The sequence below is a fragment of the Oncorhynchus tshawytscha genome, unplaced genomic scaffold (genome assembly GCF_018296145.1).
Source record: "Oncorhynchus tshawytscha isolate Ot180627B unplaced genomic scaffold, Otsh_v2.0 Un_contig_4835_pilon_pilon, whole genome shotgun sequence".
Taxonomy (NCBI): domain Eukaryota; kingdom Metazoa; phylum Chordata; class Actinopteri; order Salmoniformes; family Salmonidae; genus Oncorhynchus; species Oncorhynchus tshawytscha.
The window spans coordinates 37,334-58,000 of NW_024609202.1; the positions used below are offsets into that span (position 1 = coordinate 37,334).

At 43.7% G+C, this 20,667-nt stretch overlaps 1 protein-coding gene across 2 annotated transcripts; it reads left to right on the forward strand.

Moving 5' to 3' along the window:
- The first annotated feature begins 3,566 nt into the window (after nt 1-3,566).
- LOC112255085 (leucine-rich repeat-containing protein 3-like) lies at nt 3,567-9,970 on the forward strand. 2 transcript variants are annotated; one of them, XM_024428145.2, is made up of 2 exons: nt 3,567-3,877; nt 8,158-9,970. In XM_024428145.2, exon 2 carries the CDS (start codon nt 8,479-8,481, stop codon nt 9,277-9,279), a length of 801 nt encoding a protein of 266 aa, XP_024283913.2. In that variant the 5' UTR covers nt 3,567-3,877; nt 8,158-8,478; the 3' UTR covers nt 9,280-9,970. The 2 variants fall into 2 exon arrangements, with proteins under 2 accessions (XP_024283913.2, XP_042170406.1); XM_042314472.1 differs by lacking the exon at nt 3,567-3,877 and adding an exon at nt 4,209-4,289.
- The last annotated feature ends 10,697 nt before the right edge of the window (nt 9,971-20,667 follow it).

The window sequence follows — 20,667 nt, forward strand, 5'->3', positions numbered from 1 at the left end:
CTTAGGTTCCTAAGGCTGTTATAGAGTGAGAGAGGAAGAGTGAGTGAGGGAGAGGGAGAGAATGATTGCTAAACTGAATCTAAAGAAATCAAACAGAGGGCTGTGACACTCATGTGTTTTTAGCAGCTGTTATCAACCTGTCTCTCTCTCCCTCCCTCCTCTGTTCTAGACTCTGTGGCTGAAGTATTATATTCCATCACATTAAATAGAACGTTGTTTGTACCACAAGCACTCTACCAGGAGATAAGTCCAATGCATAGGGACAAGTCTTAGAAGTCCTCAACAAATTCTTAGTTGGGGCTGTAGGTTGGTATATCACAATGCCTATACGGTCAACATTTTCAGTCTCAGTCTATTTTTAATACATTTCCATTTGATAATAGGCTGTAAAATATCAGAAGAGAGTTTGAACATTAAAATAGTGTCTTTATGATAGTAAAAACACCCGTACAACACGTTCTATAATATCATGAGTGGGTCTCTTTCTCCCAAGTCATGGATTCTCATCAATATCCATCAGCCAAAGGGGCCAGCTGGGACAAAGGTGAAGTACGGTCTTTTTAAAGTAATCTAATTATTATTGATGTCTGGCATAATAACTCAACATGTTTAAAGAGCCAGCTTCCACCAAGTCTAATATCATTACAACCAGCCATAAATCTATCCAAACCCTTAAGGGGAAAAAAGGTTTAATCCATTCAAATTCGCTGAAGAATTTTGATGAAGTCCCAAGGCCCTGTAATAGAATAAGGGTCTGCCAATCTTGTTTAAATTGCAGAATTTGACATTATTGGATATCTTGCCTTGTACATTTTGATTTCCTCTCAGTGATTTCATTCCTCACCCTCCTCAACACTAAGGCTCCATTTACAGTTTTTCTCAATTGCTAAAACACTAAAACCCATTGGCTGAACTAAGTTCTCAGTTGCCTGGACTCATTTAGCTAATTATGCAGTCTGTTGTCAATACCATAAACCATTTCACATGGTAAAACACAATTTGCAGATCTCACTTAGACTTTTCAGCAAAACTCTAAACACATTCTCATTCTCAAAACACATTCTGCACTCTAATGCACATGTCATCCATACTGGCAAACACAAGTGGTAACAATCAAATACAAATAGAGAACATATGTCATTGATTGAACACAACCACTCAAAATGGATTTAACCTGTTTCAAATGATGCGACACAACCAATATAAGCCAGTTCAGAGTGCAAACAGGTTGTTGAAGGTGGGAAGGAGAAAGTCTGAGAATGGATACTGAAGTACAGTGCATTGTAGGCTGTATACTGTACAATGGACAAATTGTATGGCCCTGAACATTGTGCTTTCCATTTATTAACAGTACTGACTGCTCAATAGATTTTGACTGGTTGCAGGTTCATATCAACAAATAACAATAATTACAGTATCACAGAGACAAAGGACAAGTTTGTGAGATGCAGGGTACAGTACTGTAAAAATAGGGCTACAAGGAGGAGGAAGAACAAAAAACAAAATTGCAAAGAGCAAAGCAGAGGAGTAATTTCTGATAGATTTTGAGCTACTATGATAGAACATGTTTTCGTCCATCAGAAGACAATGACGGAAAAAGATGTATATTTTTTTAGATTAAAAATGTACTTCTCCCTGAGGATTGTATGTTTTGAACAATGTGTTTTCTAATTTTCAGTGTATTGTTTACTGACTGCTTGAGAGTGTATATCATTTTGATCACTTTGTTTATGATTTGAGAGCAGTGTTTGATTTTGAACACAGGTAAAACTTTTGAGGCGAATGTTTCATTTTGCAAGAGGAGTCAGAGGTTATGTAAATAGTGCTTGAAGATGAGGTTTTGTGTTTAATGTTTTCAGGAAATGGAGCAAGGTTTCAGAAATTGTGTTTTAGCAATTGAGAAAAACTGTAATTACAGATATGTAATCAGTTCCAGCTATGGTCATGTGCCATATCACCAACCAGACATGTGTGAGTGTCCTGGCATCTTGAGAGAGTGAGAGAGTGAGAGATGAGAGAGAGTGAGAGAGTGAGTGAGAGAGAGAGAGAGAGAGAGAGAGAGAGAGAGAGAGAGAGAGAGAGAGAGAGAGAGAGAGAGAGAGAGAGAGAGAGAGAGAGAGAGAGAGAGAGAGAGAGAGAGAGAGAGAGAGAGAGAGAGAGAGAGAGAGAGAGAGAGAGAGAGAGAGAGAGAGAGAGAGAGAGAGAGAGAGAGAGAGAGAGAGAGAGAGAGAGAGAGAGAGAGAGAGAGAGAGAGAGAGAGAGAGAGAGAGAGAGAGAGAGAGAGAGAGAGAGAGAGAGAGAGAGAGAGAGAGAGAGAGAGAGAGAGAGAGAGAGAGAGAGAGAGAGAGAGAGAGAGAGAGAGAGAGAGAGAGAGAGAGAGAGAGAGAGAGAGAGAGAGAGAGAGAGAGAGAGAGAGAGAGAGAGAGAGAGAGAGAGAGAGAGAGAGAGAGAGAGAGAGAGAGAGAGAGAGAGAGAGAGAGAGAGAGAGAGAGAGAGAGAGAGAGAGAAAATATACATTCTCAGACCCTCAGTCATTGTGGATGTGACACCCTGGGTGTGGAACCCTTCAGTCAGCGAGAAGAACTAGTCTGGGATATGAGGGATGACACCTGGTGGCACAGGGCACAAACAATCAGCTAGGGGTGACTGAGGAGGCTGAGGAGAGGAGTGACAGCAAGCTGCAGTCGACAGTGGTAGCAGCCATAGTGCTGTAACTTAGTTTTGGTGGCTAAAGTAAGAGTTCATAGAAGTAAAGTCCTTCTAGCCAATTGGAGTTTACCTTCTTTAATCTTGTTCTGAGGGCAGCTCTGCCTCGTGGGCAAAAACATTGATAATTGGTTGGCAGAACAAGACTGAGTAAAGACAACTCCACTGCCTGTAGTGAAACTGGCATCTGTGTTGTGGTGATCCGTCTATAGAAGTAGGCTCTCAGGGAGAATGACAATTTCTGTTGATCTCGTGAGACAGGTTCTATTATCTGCAACGATGAACTAGATCGGATGTTGCAATTTTTTATGGTTTCAATTGAATTGAATTGAGGAAATTGTGGCTTTCTAGACAGTCCTCTCATTTCAGTCCTCAAGATGGACAGCACTTGCAATCGCCTCCAGGAGGTGACTACTGAGTGATTTATTTCAAGCAAATCCATATTTAACAGAGTGATGTGCTTGACATCTCCCTATGGTTGAATGTCTATGCAGACTTCACGTTGAAAGTCCTCACATTCATTGGATATTTCTGAATGGGGTGGCTCTAAGCAATGCGTTCCATATGCACTGAGTGTACTAAGCATTAGGAACACCTTCCTAATATTGAGTTGAACCCCCTTTTGCCCTCAGAACAGACTCAATTCGTAAGGGAATGGACTCTACAAGGTGTCGAAAGCGTTCAACTAGGATGCTGGCCCATATCGACTCCAGTGTTTCCCACAGTTGTGTCACACATTTGCAAAAGCATTCAAAAATATTGCAGGGATGATTTACGATGAACTGGGAGAGACACCTCAATATAACGCAAAGAAAGCAAGTGGATGAGGTCCCGAATGGATCCAAACTGTCCAATAGGTGCGCGCGCAAACTGAACGAGGTTCGGAAGTCTCGAGGCAACCGGTACACACATACAGTGTAGCGTAGAGGAGATGTAACTTTAAAGTACCTTTTATTATGACAGCAACAAGTGGAGGCGGTGCGCTGGCGAGGTGAGTAATACCTACTGCGCTCATTCTATGTCCGGTCACTCTCCACTCATGTTCTGTCACTCTCTACTCCATACTGATTCGTTTGTTGGTTTGCATTTTACTTTACGTCGATGGAGCAACCGTATAGACCTGACTGGACCATACTCTCATTCTGAAAACAAGTCGGGAGAAAAAGACAAGGTAAGTAGTGCTATGGACAGTTGATTTATAAAAGGTCGATATTATTTACAAAAGGTGGATATTATTGAAGATTAGTATGTTTTGATATTTTTCTACGTCTTTTTAGGTCGTTAAAAAAGTACATTCCTATTACTTTTTAGACTACAGAAATCATTAATTGAATTGAGGATGGGGAATTAAGCTCGCAAGTTAACGATTTCATTGTCCTGTGCATGTAACAATAATACTTGAACTAATAAATGATACTACCTCCGGTTCTTCATCATCATCACCACCACCACCTTAATGATGACCATTAGACTATATTAGCAGTGACACCAATAAAACATACCCTCTACCATGCATGGGACGATCCATAAAGAAAAATAAGAACGTACTTTCTCCACCTGAATGACCTCTTGCATTCTGAAAAGTGAGTCGCCTTGTTAAAACTGCTTATGTTTTTCTGCTTGCGGACCGCTGGCAGTCTAATTGTACCTATGGAAGTACTGTATGTCACGAGAAGGATAAATCTAACATTTAGGTTTCTGTGACGCCCTGGGTTACAGAGACAAAGCAGACCCTCTGTCCGCGGGTGATCATAGGCTATATACTGTTTGATGTTTTGGTTTCAGTCGGACATGTGGCTTAACTGTGGCTAAATGAAGCTGTGGTGTCTAGCTAATAATGTGGTGGTAGATCTGTGAGGGTTCATGGACTTCAAACAGGCAGACGGAGAGCAGGACATGTTGGCTGAATGCTATGGTTTCCCTTGAGCTTGTTGTGAGGTTATAAACCACCTTTGACATGAATGAATGCTGCGCAAACATTTGGAGAGTGCAAAAAGTCACTGTCTCTGGAATGTTGTCAGCAAATATTAATCAAATGAAAGGAAATGTTGAGTCACAGTTTCTGTTTGGTCTATGTTGAAGTGTTCAAGAGAAAACAAATCACAGGGAAAAATTCCTCAATGATTTCAATGATTCTGGGAACGTTCCTCGAGAGTTTTACAGTAGGCTTGTGCTGTGAATCTCCATGGTCCGGGATTGGGAGTAACCATCTGGAACTATCAGAGCAATCTATTATTACTAGGGTAATGTATCTGTTCTATTTATACTGTCAGGGCAAAGGACTGGAGACTGGAGATACTCTCTTTGCGTTCAGCACTGTAAGAAATAGGAGAACAGGCGCACACCATGCAAGTACAGTATCAATCAAATTCAAAAAGACCACATTGTCGTGTAGTTATTTTTTAGCTTAGGAAAATTGGTGCTCAAATTGGATAAACAATGTTTCCCCTTAATGCATTATCAATACCTATTTTTAACAAATCTAAATATATTTTTTGTTTTGCAGAGTGTCATTGATGAAGGATTTTTTTTAAAGGATTCTTTTGCAATGTACTGTTTTTGAAGACCTTTGTGCATCAAGAAATCAATAGATATGATTTCTACCAGATGGAATTACTGAAGATATACGCACTGGCTTGTCTCACTACTACATCTCAAACACTGGCTTCTCTCACTACTACAGCTCAAACACTGGCTTGTCTCACTACTACAGCTCAAACACTGGCTTGTCTCACTACTACATCTCAAACACTAACTTGTCTCACTACTACAGCTCAAACACTGGCTTCTCTCACTACTACATCTCAAACACTGGCTTGTCTCACTACTACAGCTCAAACACTGGCTTGTCTCACTACTACATCTCAAACACTAACTTGTCTCACTACTACATCTCAAACACGGGCTTCTCTCACTACTACATCTCAAACACTGGCTTGTTTCACTACTACAGCTCAAACACTGGCTTGTCTCACTACTACATCTCACTACTACATCTCACTACTACATCTCAAACACGGGCTTCTCTCACTACTACATCTCAAACACTGGCTTGTCTCACTACTACATCTCAAACACTGACTTGGCTCACTACTACATCTCAAACACTGGGTTGTCTCACTACTACATCTCAAACACTGGCTTGTCTCACTACTACATCTCAAACACTGGCTTGTCTCACTACTACATCTCAAACACTGGCTTGTCTCACTACTACAGCTCAAACACTGGCTTCTCTCACTACTACATCTCACTACTACATCTCAAACACGGGCTTCTCTCACTACTACATCTCAAACACTGGCTTCTTTCACTACTACATCTCACTACTACATCTCACTACTACATCTCAAACACTGGCTTCTCTCACTACTACATCTCAAACACTGGCTTGTCTCACTACTACATCTCAAACACTGGCTTGTCTCACTACTACATCTCAAACACTGGCTTGTCTCACTACTACATCTCAAACACTGGCTTGTCTCACTACTACATCTCAAACGCTGGCTTCTCTCACTACTACATCTCACTACTACATCTCAAACACTGGCTTCTCTCACTACTACATCTCAAACACTGGCTTGTTTCACTTCTACATCTCAAACACTGGCTTGTCCTACTACATCTCAAACACTGGCTTCTTTCACTACTACATCTCACTACAACATCTCACTACTACAGCTCAAACACTGGCTTCTCTCACTACTACATCTCAAACACTGGCTTGTCTCACTACTACATCTCAAACACTGGCTTCTCTCACTACTACATCTCAAACACTGGCTTGTTTCACTTCTACATCTCAAACACTGGCTTGTCCTACTACTACATCTCAAACACTGGCTTCTTTCACTACTACATCTCACTACTACATCTCACTACTACAGCTCAAACACTGGCTTCTCTCACTACTACATCTCACTACTACATCTCAAACACTGGCTTCTCTCACTACTACATCTCAAACACTGGCTTGTTTCACTTCTACATCTCAAACACTGGCTTGTCCTACTACTACATCTCAAACAGTGGCTTGTCTCACTACTACATCTCAAACACTGGCTTGTCTCACTACTACATCTCAAACACTGGCTTGTCTCACTACTACATCTCAAACACTGGCTTGTCTCACTACTACATCTCAAACACTGGCTTGTCTCACTACTACATCTCAAACACTGGCTTGTCTCACTACTACATCTCAAACACTGGCTTGTCTCACTACTACATCTCAAACACTGGCTTGTCTCACTACTACATCTCAAACAGTGGCTTGTCTCACTACTACATCTCAAACACTGGCTTGTCTCACTACTACATCTCAAACACTGGCTTGTCTCACTACTACATCTCAAACAGTGGCTTGTCTCACTACTACATCTCAAACACTGGCTTGTCTCACTACTACATCTCAAACACTGGCTTGTCTCACATCTCAAACACTGGCTTGTCTCACATCTCAAACACTGGCTTGTCTCACATCTCAAACACTGGCTTGTCTCACATCTCAAACACTGGCTTTCCTCACATCTCAAACACTGGCTTGTCTCACTACTACATCTCAAACACTGGCTTGTCTCACATCTCAAACACTGGCTTGTCTCACATCTCAAACACTGGCTTGTCTCACATCTCAAACACTGGCTTGTCTCACATCTCAAACACTGGCTTTCCTCACATCTCAAACACTGGCTTTCCTCACATCTCAAACACTGGCTTGTCTCACTACTACATCTCAAACACTGGCTTGTCTCACATCTCAAACACTGGCTTGTCTCACTACTACATCTCAAACACTGGCTTGTCTCACATCTCAAACACAGGCTTGTCTCACTACTACATCTCAAACAGTGGCTTGTTTCACTACTACATCTCAAACACTGGCTTGTCTCACATCTTAAACACTTGCTTGTCTCACATCTCAAACACTGGCTTGCCTACATCTCAAACATCTCAAACACTGGCTTGTCTCACTACTACATCTCAAACACTGGCTTGTCTCACTCACTACATCTCAAACACTGGCTTGTCTCACTACTATATCTCAAACACTGGCTTGTCTCACTACTACATCTCAAACACTGGCTTCTCTCACTACTACATCTCACTACTACATCTCAAACACTGGCTTGTCTCACTACTATATCTCAAACACTGGCTTGTCTCACTACTACATCTCAAACACTGGCTTCTCTCACTACTACATCTCACTACTACATCTCAAACACTGGCTTGTCTCACTACTATATCTCAAACACTGGCTTGTCTCACTACTACATCTCAAACACTGGCTTCTCTCACTACTACAGCTCAAACATGCTTTGTTATGTTCATCTACCCAGGACTTCACAGAGTTACAACAAAAACGATTTTCCACTAAATGGATCATTAAAGAAATAGCCATGGCTTGTTTCTCTCTTTTAATCTCTCTCTCTCTCTCTATTTCAGATTCCTTGCCTTCAGAGGACTGAGTGATAGGCTGTCCTGAAACTTGTGCTACAGTATGTCTGGATCGAAATGATATGCCCACTCCTTTCCTCATCTGTCTAGTTGGAACCCATCTGTTATATTCCTCCGGTCTGTCTTTGGTCAAACTCTACAGTCACTTCACTGGACTCTAATGGATGGATATGGGGATGAAGATAGAGGGTTATTAATCTGGTACAGGATCAAATTATATTTATATGAGTAGCTGCTGTGTACCATCAATAGTCATTGAAACCTGCTCTGGAACCGCAGGGATAGTCAGGTCTTTTACCGGCCGAGCTAATGGGGCCTCCTCAGCCACGTTGGCAAGTCCTGTTCCCTTCTTCTTTCTGTGTCTCCACTTCCCCCGTGAGGACGTTGTGTCTCGTGGTGGCCCTCATGGTTGTCATGGCGACACCGTGCCCCAAGAGCTGTCACTGCTCTGAGAGGAATGGCGTGGTGGTGCAATGCGTCTCCCGGAGCCTTGACCAGATCCCTCCGGACCTACCGGAAGACACCGTCACCCTCCTGCTCTCGTCCAACCGGATCAGCCACATCCCCAACCAGGCCTTCAAGGACCTCCGCCGCCTCAAGGAGCTGGACCTGTCGCATAACCACATCGAGAGTATCGACGCAGGGGCCTTCCTGGGGGTCTCCGAGGGACTCCGCTCCCTGGACCTCTCCAACAACCAGCTCCGCAGTGTCCCCAAGGAGGCCTTCACCAAGCTGAGTGCCCGTATAAGACTCTCCAACAACCCCTGGCACTGCGAGTGTTCCCTCCAGGAGGTACTGAGGGAGCTGAGGCTGGACCCTGAGACGGTCAACGAGGTGAGCTGCCACACCTCTGTCCAGGACGAGTACGCCGGCCGGCCCGTCATTCAGGTCCTGGACTCTGGCATCAACTTCTGTAACTTCCACCACAAGACCACAGACGTGGCCATGTTCGTGACCATGTTCTGCTGGTTCGCCATGGTGATCGCCTACGTCATCTACTATGTCAGGCACAACCAGGAGGACGCGAGGAGACACATGGAGTACCTCAAGTCTCTACCCAGATCCTCCCAGATCAGCAAGGACTTTGACACAGCCAGCACTGTGCTCTAGCAGTGCTCTATGTGTGGTGGCAGTGACAGCGGTGGGGGTTCTTACATGTCCATGGGATAGTAAACACAGTGGCAAACTTGCAAGGTGTATGTAACTATTTTGAATGTGAAGACGGGCCTCTGGAAAAGCCACTGGACTGCACCTGCCCGTCTGCACGTGCCTGACCGGCTCGAAGTGGGCCTCGGGTTCGTCAGTGCAATCAACGTGCCCCTTTTTGTGTCGACTGTTTATGAAGTCATGGGGTCAATACCTTTTGAGATTTCTGACTCAATTCCGACCTACTTTTTTGTCGATTGTTGTCATTTTTATTTTACAGTATTTATTTTTTATTGGGAAGAAACATGACCTCTACTTCTCATCGTTATATGTTTTCCCAACAGTAGGATTTAATGAGAAATATATTGTATAAGTCTCTGAGAGTGTCTCCATATTGATTTGGTTGTTGTATGATTGGTTGTAGTGCTATACAGTACTATTGATCTAGTCATTGTGATTGGCTGTTACACTGGACTGAATGTTCATCTTGTGTCTTCAAGTGCCTAGAAACAGTCAACAGTAACTCAACCAAGGCACTGTGAAAGCAAATGTCGAACTACAAAATCCCTTAAAATCTAGAATCCTTACCCACTGGGCACATATGTTATTTCAATGTCTAGTTTTGATCTAATTTTGGTTGAGTTGTCAGCTAATGTCAATTCGATGTGAAATCAACAAAACATTTCACCGTGTCATTGGGTTTAGGTTAAAAGTTGGGTGAAAAAAATACGACATTCCCTTACGTTGATTACTTTTTTCAAATCTAATCAGTTTCCCACATTGATTCAACATCATCACATAGATTTTGGATTTTAAAGGATGGTGGAAACAACGTTGATTCAATCCATTTTTGCCCAGTGGGAGTTGTTACGTCCATTCTTTGACTTATAAATGAATGATACATACCCATTGATTCTTAAGGAATATAATGTATAAATGCCTCATGAGCTTAGTTCAACTGTCGTACCCATTCAGAACCCTAGATATGTGCTTTTTTTGCTTCAATGTTTGCAAACAAGGTAAATGTAAACAAATACTGTATAGCTTTAAAACATGGTTAAAACTGTCATTTGTTTGATTATGTCCATAGCTATGTCTATGAATTTAACAGTGGTTATATTTCTCTAGGCTTTTTACTAAACAGAGGGGTACCAATTTGTTATTGTTTTAGCTGAAGATTCTAGCTTTAATATGTCATGTTAAATATTTTAGATGTTGTGAAGGGTGTTATGAATCATTTACCATTACTCATTTTGGCAATCAATGTGATGCCACTTTCAGGACATAAATCTTTAAATACTCATATCGGATTTAGTTCCCAAACTGTCAAACACCCTTCCTCAGACGTTGATCGATGCTGATGTTGCGTCAGAAAGTCTATGATGACCAACAGTTGGAAGTAGTCTATACTTCCTCAGTAGTGTATGTGTTCTGTATTGTTTTGTCTCTATTGGTTTGTATGTTTTGTCCCTTTAATGGTATGGGGTGTAGTTTATGTTTAGGAGAGAGAAACTAATGAAAGGAAAGTGAGAAAAGGAGACATTCTATTGTTTTATTGAGACTTGTGTTGAAATGGAGAAACGTTGACCATGAAATCTGTCTTTGTCTGTCGGGATATGGGGATATGTCTTGATCTTGTTGCGCTAGTCTCTGTTTCTAATTATTCTTAGCAAAATGGTTGTGAATCAACCGTTGTCGTTTTTATATCTGAAATAAAACGGTCTCTAATTACTAGTAATCCTGTTTTGTTTCTGTCAGAAACAGAAAGGTAGTCGTTTCTGAATACCTTGACTTTTTATTTTGCATATGGAAGAGAATTCCTACGCCTCCTTTTTATGACTGAATTCATGATGAGGTTGTCCAATCTTCTTTCTCTCTTTCCGAGGACATGGTTGAGTGCACTTTATTGTGGTGTGTGGTTTCTATCGGTCTCATCTCTCTCTCGCTCTTCTCTGTCTCTCTCTCATCTCATATGTACTGTGTCTGATAGCTCTTACGCTTGTATTATATTCATCTCTGCAACTGCAGTTTGTGCTCCTACTTTGCCTTCTCCCATTTCAGAGAAATCATGTTATTATTCATAAGGCCTGTACCCCAAATGGCACCCTATACCCTATATAGTGCACTACTTTTGACCAGAGCCATAGGTCACTATATAGGGGATAGGGTGCCATTTTGGAGGCTGTGAAGGTATTCTAGGAAAAGTCTGGTTATAACAATGAGATGTGGTGGAATGCCTCAAAAGGAAATCTCACTACTCTGACCCTATCTGACCTGCAGAGGCTAAAAATCTGAAGTATGGCTTTATAATGAGATTTCCTATTTATTCCCACAGAACATACATCATTATGAATTATACAGCACATGCTGAACATGGAATACACCCCCCACCCCCCATGTATTATAGGAGCAAGACATGGAACAAAGAATGACTCAAACCAAAAATAGGTTAACCCTCTCACTGATGCGATCCAAATCTGGACCAAATCTCACCCAACAAATGTTGTTTATTGGTTTTACCCCAACAGTATATATAGGTCAAATGTATATCTGGTATAATCATAATAGTATAATTAAATTCACTAGTGTACAAGACGTATGTTGAGGCACCGTTATTTATTGATCAATGATGTGCCATTTCACCAACATTCACTGATGTGATCTAAGTTATATTATAAACTGGGTGGTTCAAGTCCTGAATGCTGACTGGCTGACAGCCATGGTATATCCGCATTGCGTCATGCCTAAGAACAGCCCTTCGCCGTGGTATATTGGCCATATACCACACCCCCTTATTGCTTAACTATAAATCTTGAGAGGATTCTCACCATCATATTGTATAACCTATTAGTTGTAGCCCAACAGTACAGAAACTTCAAACAGAGTTATGTATATCTTGTTTACTATTATCACTGAACGCACTAGAGAATACACAAAACATTCACAGCAAATCCTGTATGTTGAGGGACAATTATTTATTGATCAACGATGTAACATTTTACCAACATGATTGCTCTTGTCCCATCTTTGATATTCTATGTATATCTGAGCCGGTGTAAATCTCAGTTGGATTTTTATGTGAGAGATTTGACTGCAGACTCTGTTTCCCTGAATGAGACTAACGTTACCTACTAAGAAAATACATACTGTTTATTGAGTCGTAAATGTGGAATTGGAGAGCGTGTGGAATTGGAGAGCGTGTGCAGTAGGAAGCCTCTGCAGTGCGTCCCAAATGGGACCCTATTCCCTACATAGTGCACTACTTTTGACCAGAGCCCTATGGCTCATTAGTTTATCATGCCAAACTCAGTGGCCTGGTGTCTGGCGTAAATGACTCTGGCCAAAGCAATATAGACGTTTGTATTAATCATTTGGGGCATTTTAATCAATATTTGGTTTACATTTGACTTATCTGCATAATGTGGGATTTTAGCTAGATTTACACACACATTCTATGACTCAATGCAGAGTAACTTAACTTATATTACTTATAAGATTCAAATAAGAACTTTAAGAGCAATCAATCCATTCTTTCTGCATATGAAAGAAGTGAAAGTGCATACTTAAATTCTAGTCCTTATGGTAATTGTGACATTTCTTGAAATTGCAACTATTGTCTATGATGATAGCCCAATGGGAAATGATACCATTTGTCCATCTCCAAATCTAAAGGTTATTTTCTGAGGTCATTTTCCAAAATAGCTTTTCCAATGACACAATCAGAACTTAATAAAGGATCTTCTGTCTGCATATCACATTAGACCAGACAATTAGAATAGCTAGAGTGTTCTGAGCTGTCCTAATAGCTGCTTCAATTTGTCTCCTCAGCTTTCTCTGTATTTTCCACTCTTCCCCCTTGATCTCAGAGCCAAGTAGTTTAAGAATGATAGGCCTATAGTGTGTGTATAAGTAGGGTGCTATATAGTAGCACCATGTGTAGGTTATAACGCACTTTCTGGAGGACGACACAGCTAATCCACAACAGGAACTGCCATATATGGGCATTGTCTTCCATATTGAAATGCAGCTTTAGAGCAGGAATTCCATGTATGGGCACATACTTTCATATTGGACCGTGATTTTGAGCATGAACTCCATACATGGGCAACGACACCCATATTGGACCGTTGCCTATTAGCAAAGAACTCCATATATGGACATAGAGCTGTGACCATGCCAATTCGCACACCTGCATCCAATCTTCACTAGCCACAAGCCCACCTCAGTCACCTGAATCACATTGCTTAATCAATCACCCTCATAGTATTTAAACGTAATCCATCGGCATTCCTTTGTACATCTGCCTCAAATCAAATCAAATCCAATTTTATTTGTCACATACACATGGTTAGCAGATGTTAATGCGAGTGTAGCGAAATGCTTGTGCTTCTAGTTCCAACAATGCAGTAATAACCAACAAGTAATCTAACTAACAATTCCAAAACTACTGTCTTATACACACAAGTGTAAGGGGATAAAGAATATGTACATAGAGATATATGAATGAGTGATGGTACAGAGCGGCATAGGCAAGATACAGTAGATGGTATCGAGTACAGTATATACATATGAGATGAGTATGTAAACCAAGTGGTATAGTTAAAGTGGCTAGTGATACATGTATTACATAAAAATGCAGTAAATGATATAAATACTCTAAATACCCTAACAAATACTCTGTGCTGCAAGGCCCTCGGGCATCAACTGTAAGACATGGACTGTTTTGCCTTGGGAGGAATTTTCTGACACAGCTGTCCCAGAAACAATAAGGTTTGTCTGCTAGACAAGTGACTCTTCCTGCAGCCCTTTCCTTAGCCCCTACACCTGCTTGGGGCAGATCTCCAGCCATCCTCAGACTGCTCCACCTAATGACTCGTCACAGAGTGAAAATTAAAGTAATGTTTGAAATGCGTTCTCCACAGTCCCTCTCCATGGTGTGCCTACACAGTACACCCCCTGCCTCCTCATGGCGCCGCTCCCTGACCTACCTCCATGGCGATCCACCACACCGCTCCTTCCCTGCAGTCCATCTTGCCTTCTGGCAGTTCCCTGCTCCTCCAGATGAGCAATTCTGGCAGCTATGACCTGTACCCTTTGTCTGCCTGGATCATTTTGGGGGCAACCAGTTAACTTTTTAAGCCTTTGTCAGAGTCTTAAAACTCATTCCACCAACACGGTAATCCATTGAAAGATGCACCAAACTGGGGGACATGAACCCACAGATACGAAGACAACCTCAGCGCAAGATGATGCTAAAGATGATGACAGAGTTAGCCCCAGAGGATAGCCTGACAAAAGACTGCGGATATTCACTGGCTCCTCGATCAACTACCAGAAGAACTACCATACCTCCCTCTCCACATCAACCTTTCCCTGCACTGGCCAGTCCAGCACAACCTTGGTCCAGGGCCTTTCCCTGCACTGGCCAGTCCAGCACAACCTTGTACCAGGGCCTTTCCCTGCACTGGCCAGTCCAGCACAACCTTGGACCAGGGCCTTTCCCTGCACTGGCCAGTCCAGCACAACCTTGGACCAGGGCCTTTCCCTGCACTGGCCAGTCCAGCACAACCTTGGACCAGGGCCTTTCCCTGCACTGGCCAGTCCATCACAACCTTGTACCAGGGCCTTTCCCTTCACTGGCCAGTCCATCACAACCTTGGACCAGGGCCTTTCCCTGCACTGGCCAGTGCAGCACAACCTTGGTCCATGTCCAAATCAACGTTTATTTGTCACGTGTGCCTAATACAACAGGTGTAGACTTTCAGTGAAATGCTTACTTACAGGCTCTAACCAATAGTGCGGAGAAAAAAAAGTGTGTGTGTGTGTAGGTAAGTAAAGAAATAAAACAGTAAAAGACATTTGAAAATAAGAGTAGCAAGGCTATATACAGACACCGGTTAGTCAGGCTTATTGAGGTAGTATGTACATGTGGATATGGTTAAAGTGACTATGCATATAAGATAAAGAGAGAGTAGCAGCAGCGTAAAAGAGGGGTTGGGGGGGGTACACAATGCAAATAGTCCGGGTAACCATTTGGTTACCTGTTCAGGAGTCTTATGACTTGGGGGTAAAAACTGTTGAGAAGCCTTTTTGTCCTAGACTTGGCACTCTGGTACCGCTTGCCATGCAGTAGTAGAGAGAACAGCCTATGGCTGGGGTCTTTGACAATTTTCAGGGCCATCCTCTGACACCACCTGGTGTAGAGGTCCTGGATGGCAGGCAGTTTTTCCCCAGTGGTGTACTGGGCCGTACGCACTACCCTCTGAATTTTCTTGCGGTTGGAGGCCGAGCAGTTACCATACCAGGCAGTGATGCAACCGGTCAGGATGCTCTCAATGTTGCAGCTGTGGAACCTTTCGAGGATCTCAGGACCCATGCCAAATCTTTTTAGTTTCCTGAGGGGGAATAGGCTTTGTCGTGCCCTCTTCACGACTGTCTTGGTGTGTTTGGACCATTCTAGTTTGTTGTTGATGTGGACACCAAGGAATTTGCAGCTCTCAACCTGCTCCACTACAGCCCCGTCGATGAGAATGGGGACGTGCTCGGTGCTCCTTTTCTTGTAGTCCACAATCATCTCCTTAGTCTTGGTTACGTTGATGGATAGGTTGTTATTTTGGCACCACCCAGCCAGGTCTCTGACCTTCTCCCTATAGGCTGTCTCGTCATTGTCGGTGATCAGGTCTACCTGTTCTTGGGTACAGGGACTGTGGTGGTCTGCTTGAAGCATGTTGGTATTACAGACTCAAATCAAATCAAATCAAATTTTATTTGTCACATACACATGGTTAGCAGATGTTAATGCGAGTGTAGCGAAATGCTTGTGCTTCTAGTTCCGACAATGCAGTAATAACGAGCAAGTAATCTAACTAACAATTCCAAAAAAAACTACTGTCATACACAGTGTAAGGGGATAAAGAATATGTACATAAGGATATATGAATGAGTGATGGTACAGAGCAGCATAGGCAAGATACAGTAGATGATATCGAGTACAGTATATACATATGAGAAGTATGTAAACCAAGTGGCATAGTTAAAGTGGCTAGTGATACATGTATTACATAAGGATGCAGTCGATGATATAGAGTACAGTATCAACGTATGCATATGAGATGAACAATGTAGGGTAAGTAACATTATATAAGGTAGCATTGTTTAAAGTGGCTAGTGATATATTTACATCATTTCCCATCAATTCCCATGATTAAAGTGGCTGGAGTAGAGTCAGTGTCATTGACAGTGTGTTGGCAGTAGCCACTCAATGTTAGTGGTGGCTGTTTAACAGTCTGATGGCCTTGAGATAGAAGCTGTTTTTCAGTCTCTCGGTCCCAGCTTTGATGCACCTGTACTGACCTCGCCTTCTGGATGGCAGCGGGGTGAACAGGCAGTGGCTCGGGTGGTTGATGTCCTTGATGATCTTTATGGCCTTCCTGTAGCATCGGGTGGTGTAGGTGTCCTGGAGGGCAGGTAGTTTGCCCCCGGTGATGCGTTGTGCAGACCTCACTACCCTCTGGAGAGCCTTACGGTTGAGGGCGGTGCAGTTGCCATACCAGGCGGGGATACAGCCCGCCAGGATGCTCTCGATTGTGCATCTGTAGAAGTTTGTGAGTGCTTTTGGTGACAAGCCGAATTTCTTCAGCCTCCTGAGGTTGAAGAGGCGCTGCTGCGCCTTCCTCACGATGCTGTCTGTGTGAGTGGACCAATTCAGTTTGTCTGTGATGTGTATGCCGAGGAACTTAAAACTTGCTACCCTCTCCACTACTGTTCCATCGATGTGGATGGGGGTGTTCCCTCTGCTGTTTCCTGAAGTCCACAATCATCTCCTTAGTTTTGTTGACGTTGAGTGTGAGGTTATTTTCCTGACACCACACTCCGAGGGCCCTCACCTCCTCCCTGTAGGCCGTCTCGTCGTTGTTGGTAATCAAGCCTACCACTGTTGTGTCGTCCGCAAACTTGATGATTGAGTTGGAGGCGTGCATGGCCACGCAGTCGTGGGTGAACAGGGAGTACAGGAGAGGGCTCAGAACGCACCCTTGTGGGGCCCCAGTGTTGAGGATCAGCGGGGAGGAGATGTTGTTGCCTACCCTCACCACCTGGGGCGGCCCGTCAGGAAGTCCAGTACCCAGTTGCACAGGGGCGGGGTCGAGACCCAGGGTCTCGAGCTTGATGACGAGCTTGGAGGGTACTATGGTGTTGAATGCCGAGCTGTAGTCGATGAACAGCATTCTCACATAGGTATTCCTCTTGTCCAGATGGGTTACTGGCAGTGTGCAGTGTGGTTGAGATTGCATCGTCTGTGGACCTATTTGGGCGGTAAGCAAATTGGAGTGGGTCAAGGGTGTCAGGTAGGGTGGAGGTGATATGGTCCTTGACTAGTCTCTCAAAGCACTTCATGATGACGGATGTGAGTGCCGGTAGTCGTTTAGCTCAGTTACCTTAGCTTTCTTGGGAACAGGAACAATGGTGGCCCTCTTGAAGCATGTGGGAACAGCAGACTGGTATAGGGATTGATTGAATATGTCCGTAAACACACCGGCCAGCTGGTCTGCGCATGCTCTGAGGGCGTGGCTGGGGATGTCGTCTGGGCCTGCAGCCTTGCGAGGGTTAACACGTTTAAATGTCTTACTCACTTTGGCTGCAGTGAAGGAGAGACCGCATGTTTCCGTTGCAGGCCGTGTCAGTGGCACTGTATTGTCCTCAAAGCGGGCAAAAAGTTATTTAGTCTGCCTGGGAGCAAGACATCCTGGTCCGTGACTGGGCTGGGTTTCTTCCTGTAGTCCGTGATTGACTGTAGGCCCTGCCACATACCTCTTGTGTCTGAGCCGTTGAATTGAGATTCTACTTTGTCTCTGTACTGGCGCTTAGCTTGTTTGATAGCCTTGCGGAGGGAATAGCTGCACTGTTTGTATTCAGTCATGTTACCAGACACCTTGCCCTGATTAAAAGCAGTGGTTCGTGCCTTCAGTTTCACACGAATGCTGCCATCAATCCACGGTTTCTGGTTAGGGAATGTTTTAATCGTTGCTATGGGAACGACATCTTCAACGCACGTTCTAATGAACTCGCACACCGTATCAGCGTATTCGTCAATGTTGTTGTCTGACGCAATACGAAACATCTCCCAGTCCACGTGATGGAAGCAGTCTTGGAGTGTGGAGTCAGCTTGGTCGGACCAGCGTTGGACAGACCTCAGCGTGGGAGCTTCTTGTTTTAGTTTCTGTCTGTAGGCAGGGATCAACAAAATGGAGTCGTGGTCAGCTTTTCCGAAAGGGGGCGGGGCAGGGCCTTATATGCGTTGCGGAAGTTAGAGTAACAATGATCCAGGGTCTTTCCACCCCTGGTTGCGCAATCGATATGCTGATAAAATTTAGGGAGTCTTGTTTTCAGATTAGCCTTGTTAAAATCCCCAGCTACAATGAATGCAGCCTCCGGATAAATCGTTTCCAGTTTGCAGAGAGTTAAATAAAGTTCGTTCAGAGCCATCGATGTGTCTGCTTGGGGGGGGATATATATGGCTGTGATTATAATCGAAGAGAATTCTCTTGGTAGATAATGCGGTCTACACTGTATGTTTCTTTCATCACACCATGTCACGTTGGCCATAAGACATACGCCCCCGCCCGTCTTCTTACCAGAAAGATGTTTGTTTCTGTCGGCGCGATGCGTGGAGAAACCCGCTGGCTGCACCGCTTCGGATTGCGTCTCTCCAGTTAGCCATGTTTCCGTGAAGCAAAGAACGTTACAGTCTCTGATGTCCCTCTGGAATGCTACCCTTGCTCGGATTTCATCAACCTTGTTGTCAAGAGACTGGACATTGGCAAGAAGAATGCTAGGGAGTGGTGCATGATGTGCCCGTCTCCGGAGTCTGACCAGAAGACCGCTTCGTTTCCCTCTTTTTCTGAGTCGTTTTTTTTTTTTTTGGTCGCTGCATGTGATCCACTCGGTTACACTGGTTGTTAGGCAGAACACAGGATCCGCATCGCGAAAAACATATTCTTGGTCGTACTGATGGTGAGTTGACGCTGATCTTATATTCAGTAGTTCTTCTCGGCTGTATGTAAAGAAACCTAAGATGACCTGGGGTACTAGTGTAAGAAATAACACGTAAAAAAACAAAAAACTGCATAGTTTCCTAGGAACGCGAAGCGAGGTGGCCATCTCTGTCGGCGCCGGAAGGGGACATGGGACATGTTGAAAATGTCAGTGAAGACACCTGCCAGTTGGTCAGCACATGCCCGGAGCACACGTCCTGGTAATCCATCTGGCAACGCAGCCTTGTGAATGTTGACTTGTTTAAAGGTCTTACCCACGTTGGCTACAGAGAGCGTGATCACACAGTCGTCCGGAACAGCTGATGCTCTCATGCATGCCTCAGTGTTGCTTGCCTTGAAACGATCTTAGAAGTGATTTAGCTTGTCTGGTAGGCTTGTGTCACTGGGCAGCTCGCGGCTGTGCTTCCCTTTGTAGTCCGTAATAGTTTGCAAGCCCTGCCACATCTGACGAGCGTTAGAGCAGGTGTAGTATGATTCAATCTTAGCCCTGTATTGACGCTTTGCCTGTTTGATGGTTCGTCGCATAGCGGGATTTCTTGTAAGCTTCCGGGTTAGAGTCCCACACCTTGAAAGCAGCTCTACCCTTTAGCTTAGTGTGAATGTTGCCTGTAATCCATGGCTTCTGGTTGGGGTATGTACGTACAGTCACTGTGGGAACGATGCCCTCAATGTACTCATTGATAAAGCCAGTGACTGATGTGGTGTATTCCTCAATGTCATCGTAAGAATCCCGGAACATGTTCCAGTCTGTGATAGCAAAACAGTCCTGTAGTTTAGCATCTGCTTCATCTGACCATTTTTTTTATAGACCGAGTCACTGGTGCTTCCTGCTTTAATTTTTGCTTGTAAACAGGAATCAGGAGGATAGAGTTCTGGTCGGATTTACCAAATGGAAGGCGAGGGAGAGCTCTATACGCATCTCTGTGTGTGGAGTGCAGGTGATCTAGATTTTTTTTCCCTCTGGTTGCACATTTAACATGTTGATAGAGATTTGGTAGAACTGATTTAAGCTTCCCTGCATTTAAATCTCCGGCCACTAGGAGCGCCGCCTCAGGAAGAGTGGTTTCCTGTTTCCTTATTTCCTACAGCTGGCTATGTGCGGTCTTAGTGCCGGCATCTGTCTGTGGTGGTAAATAAACAGCCACGAAAAGTATAGCTGAGAACTCTCTAGGCAAGTAGTGTGGCCTGCAGTTTATCACAATATACTCTACTTCAGGCGAGCAAAATCTAGAGACTTCCTTAGATTTCGTGCACCAGCTGTTGTTTACAAATATGCACAGACCGCCTCCCCTCGTCTTAC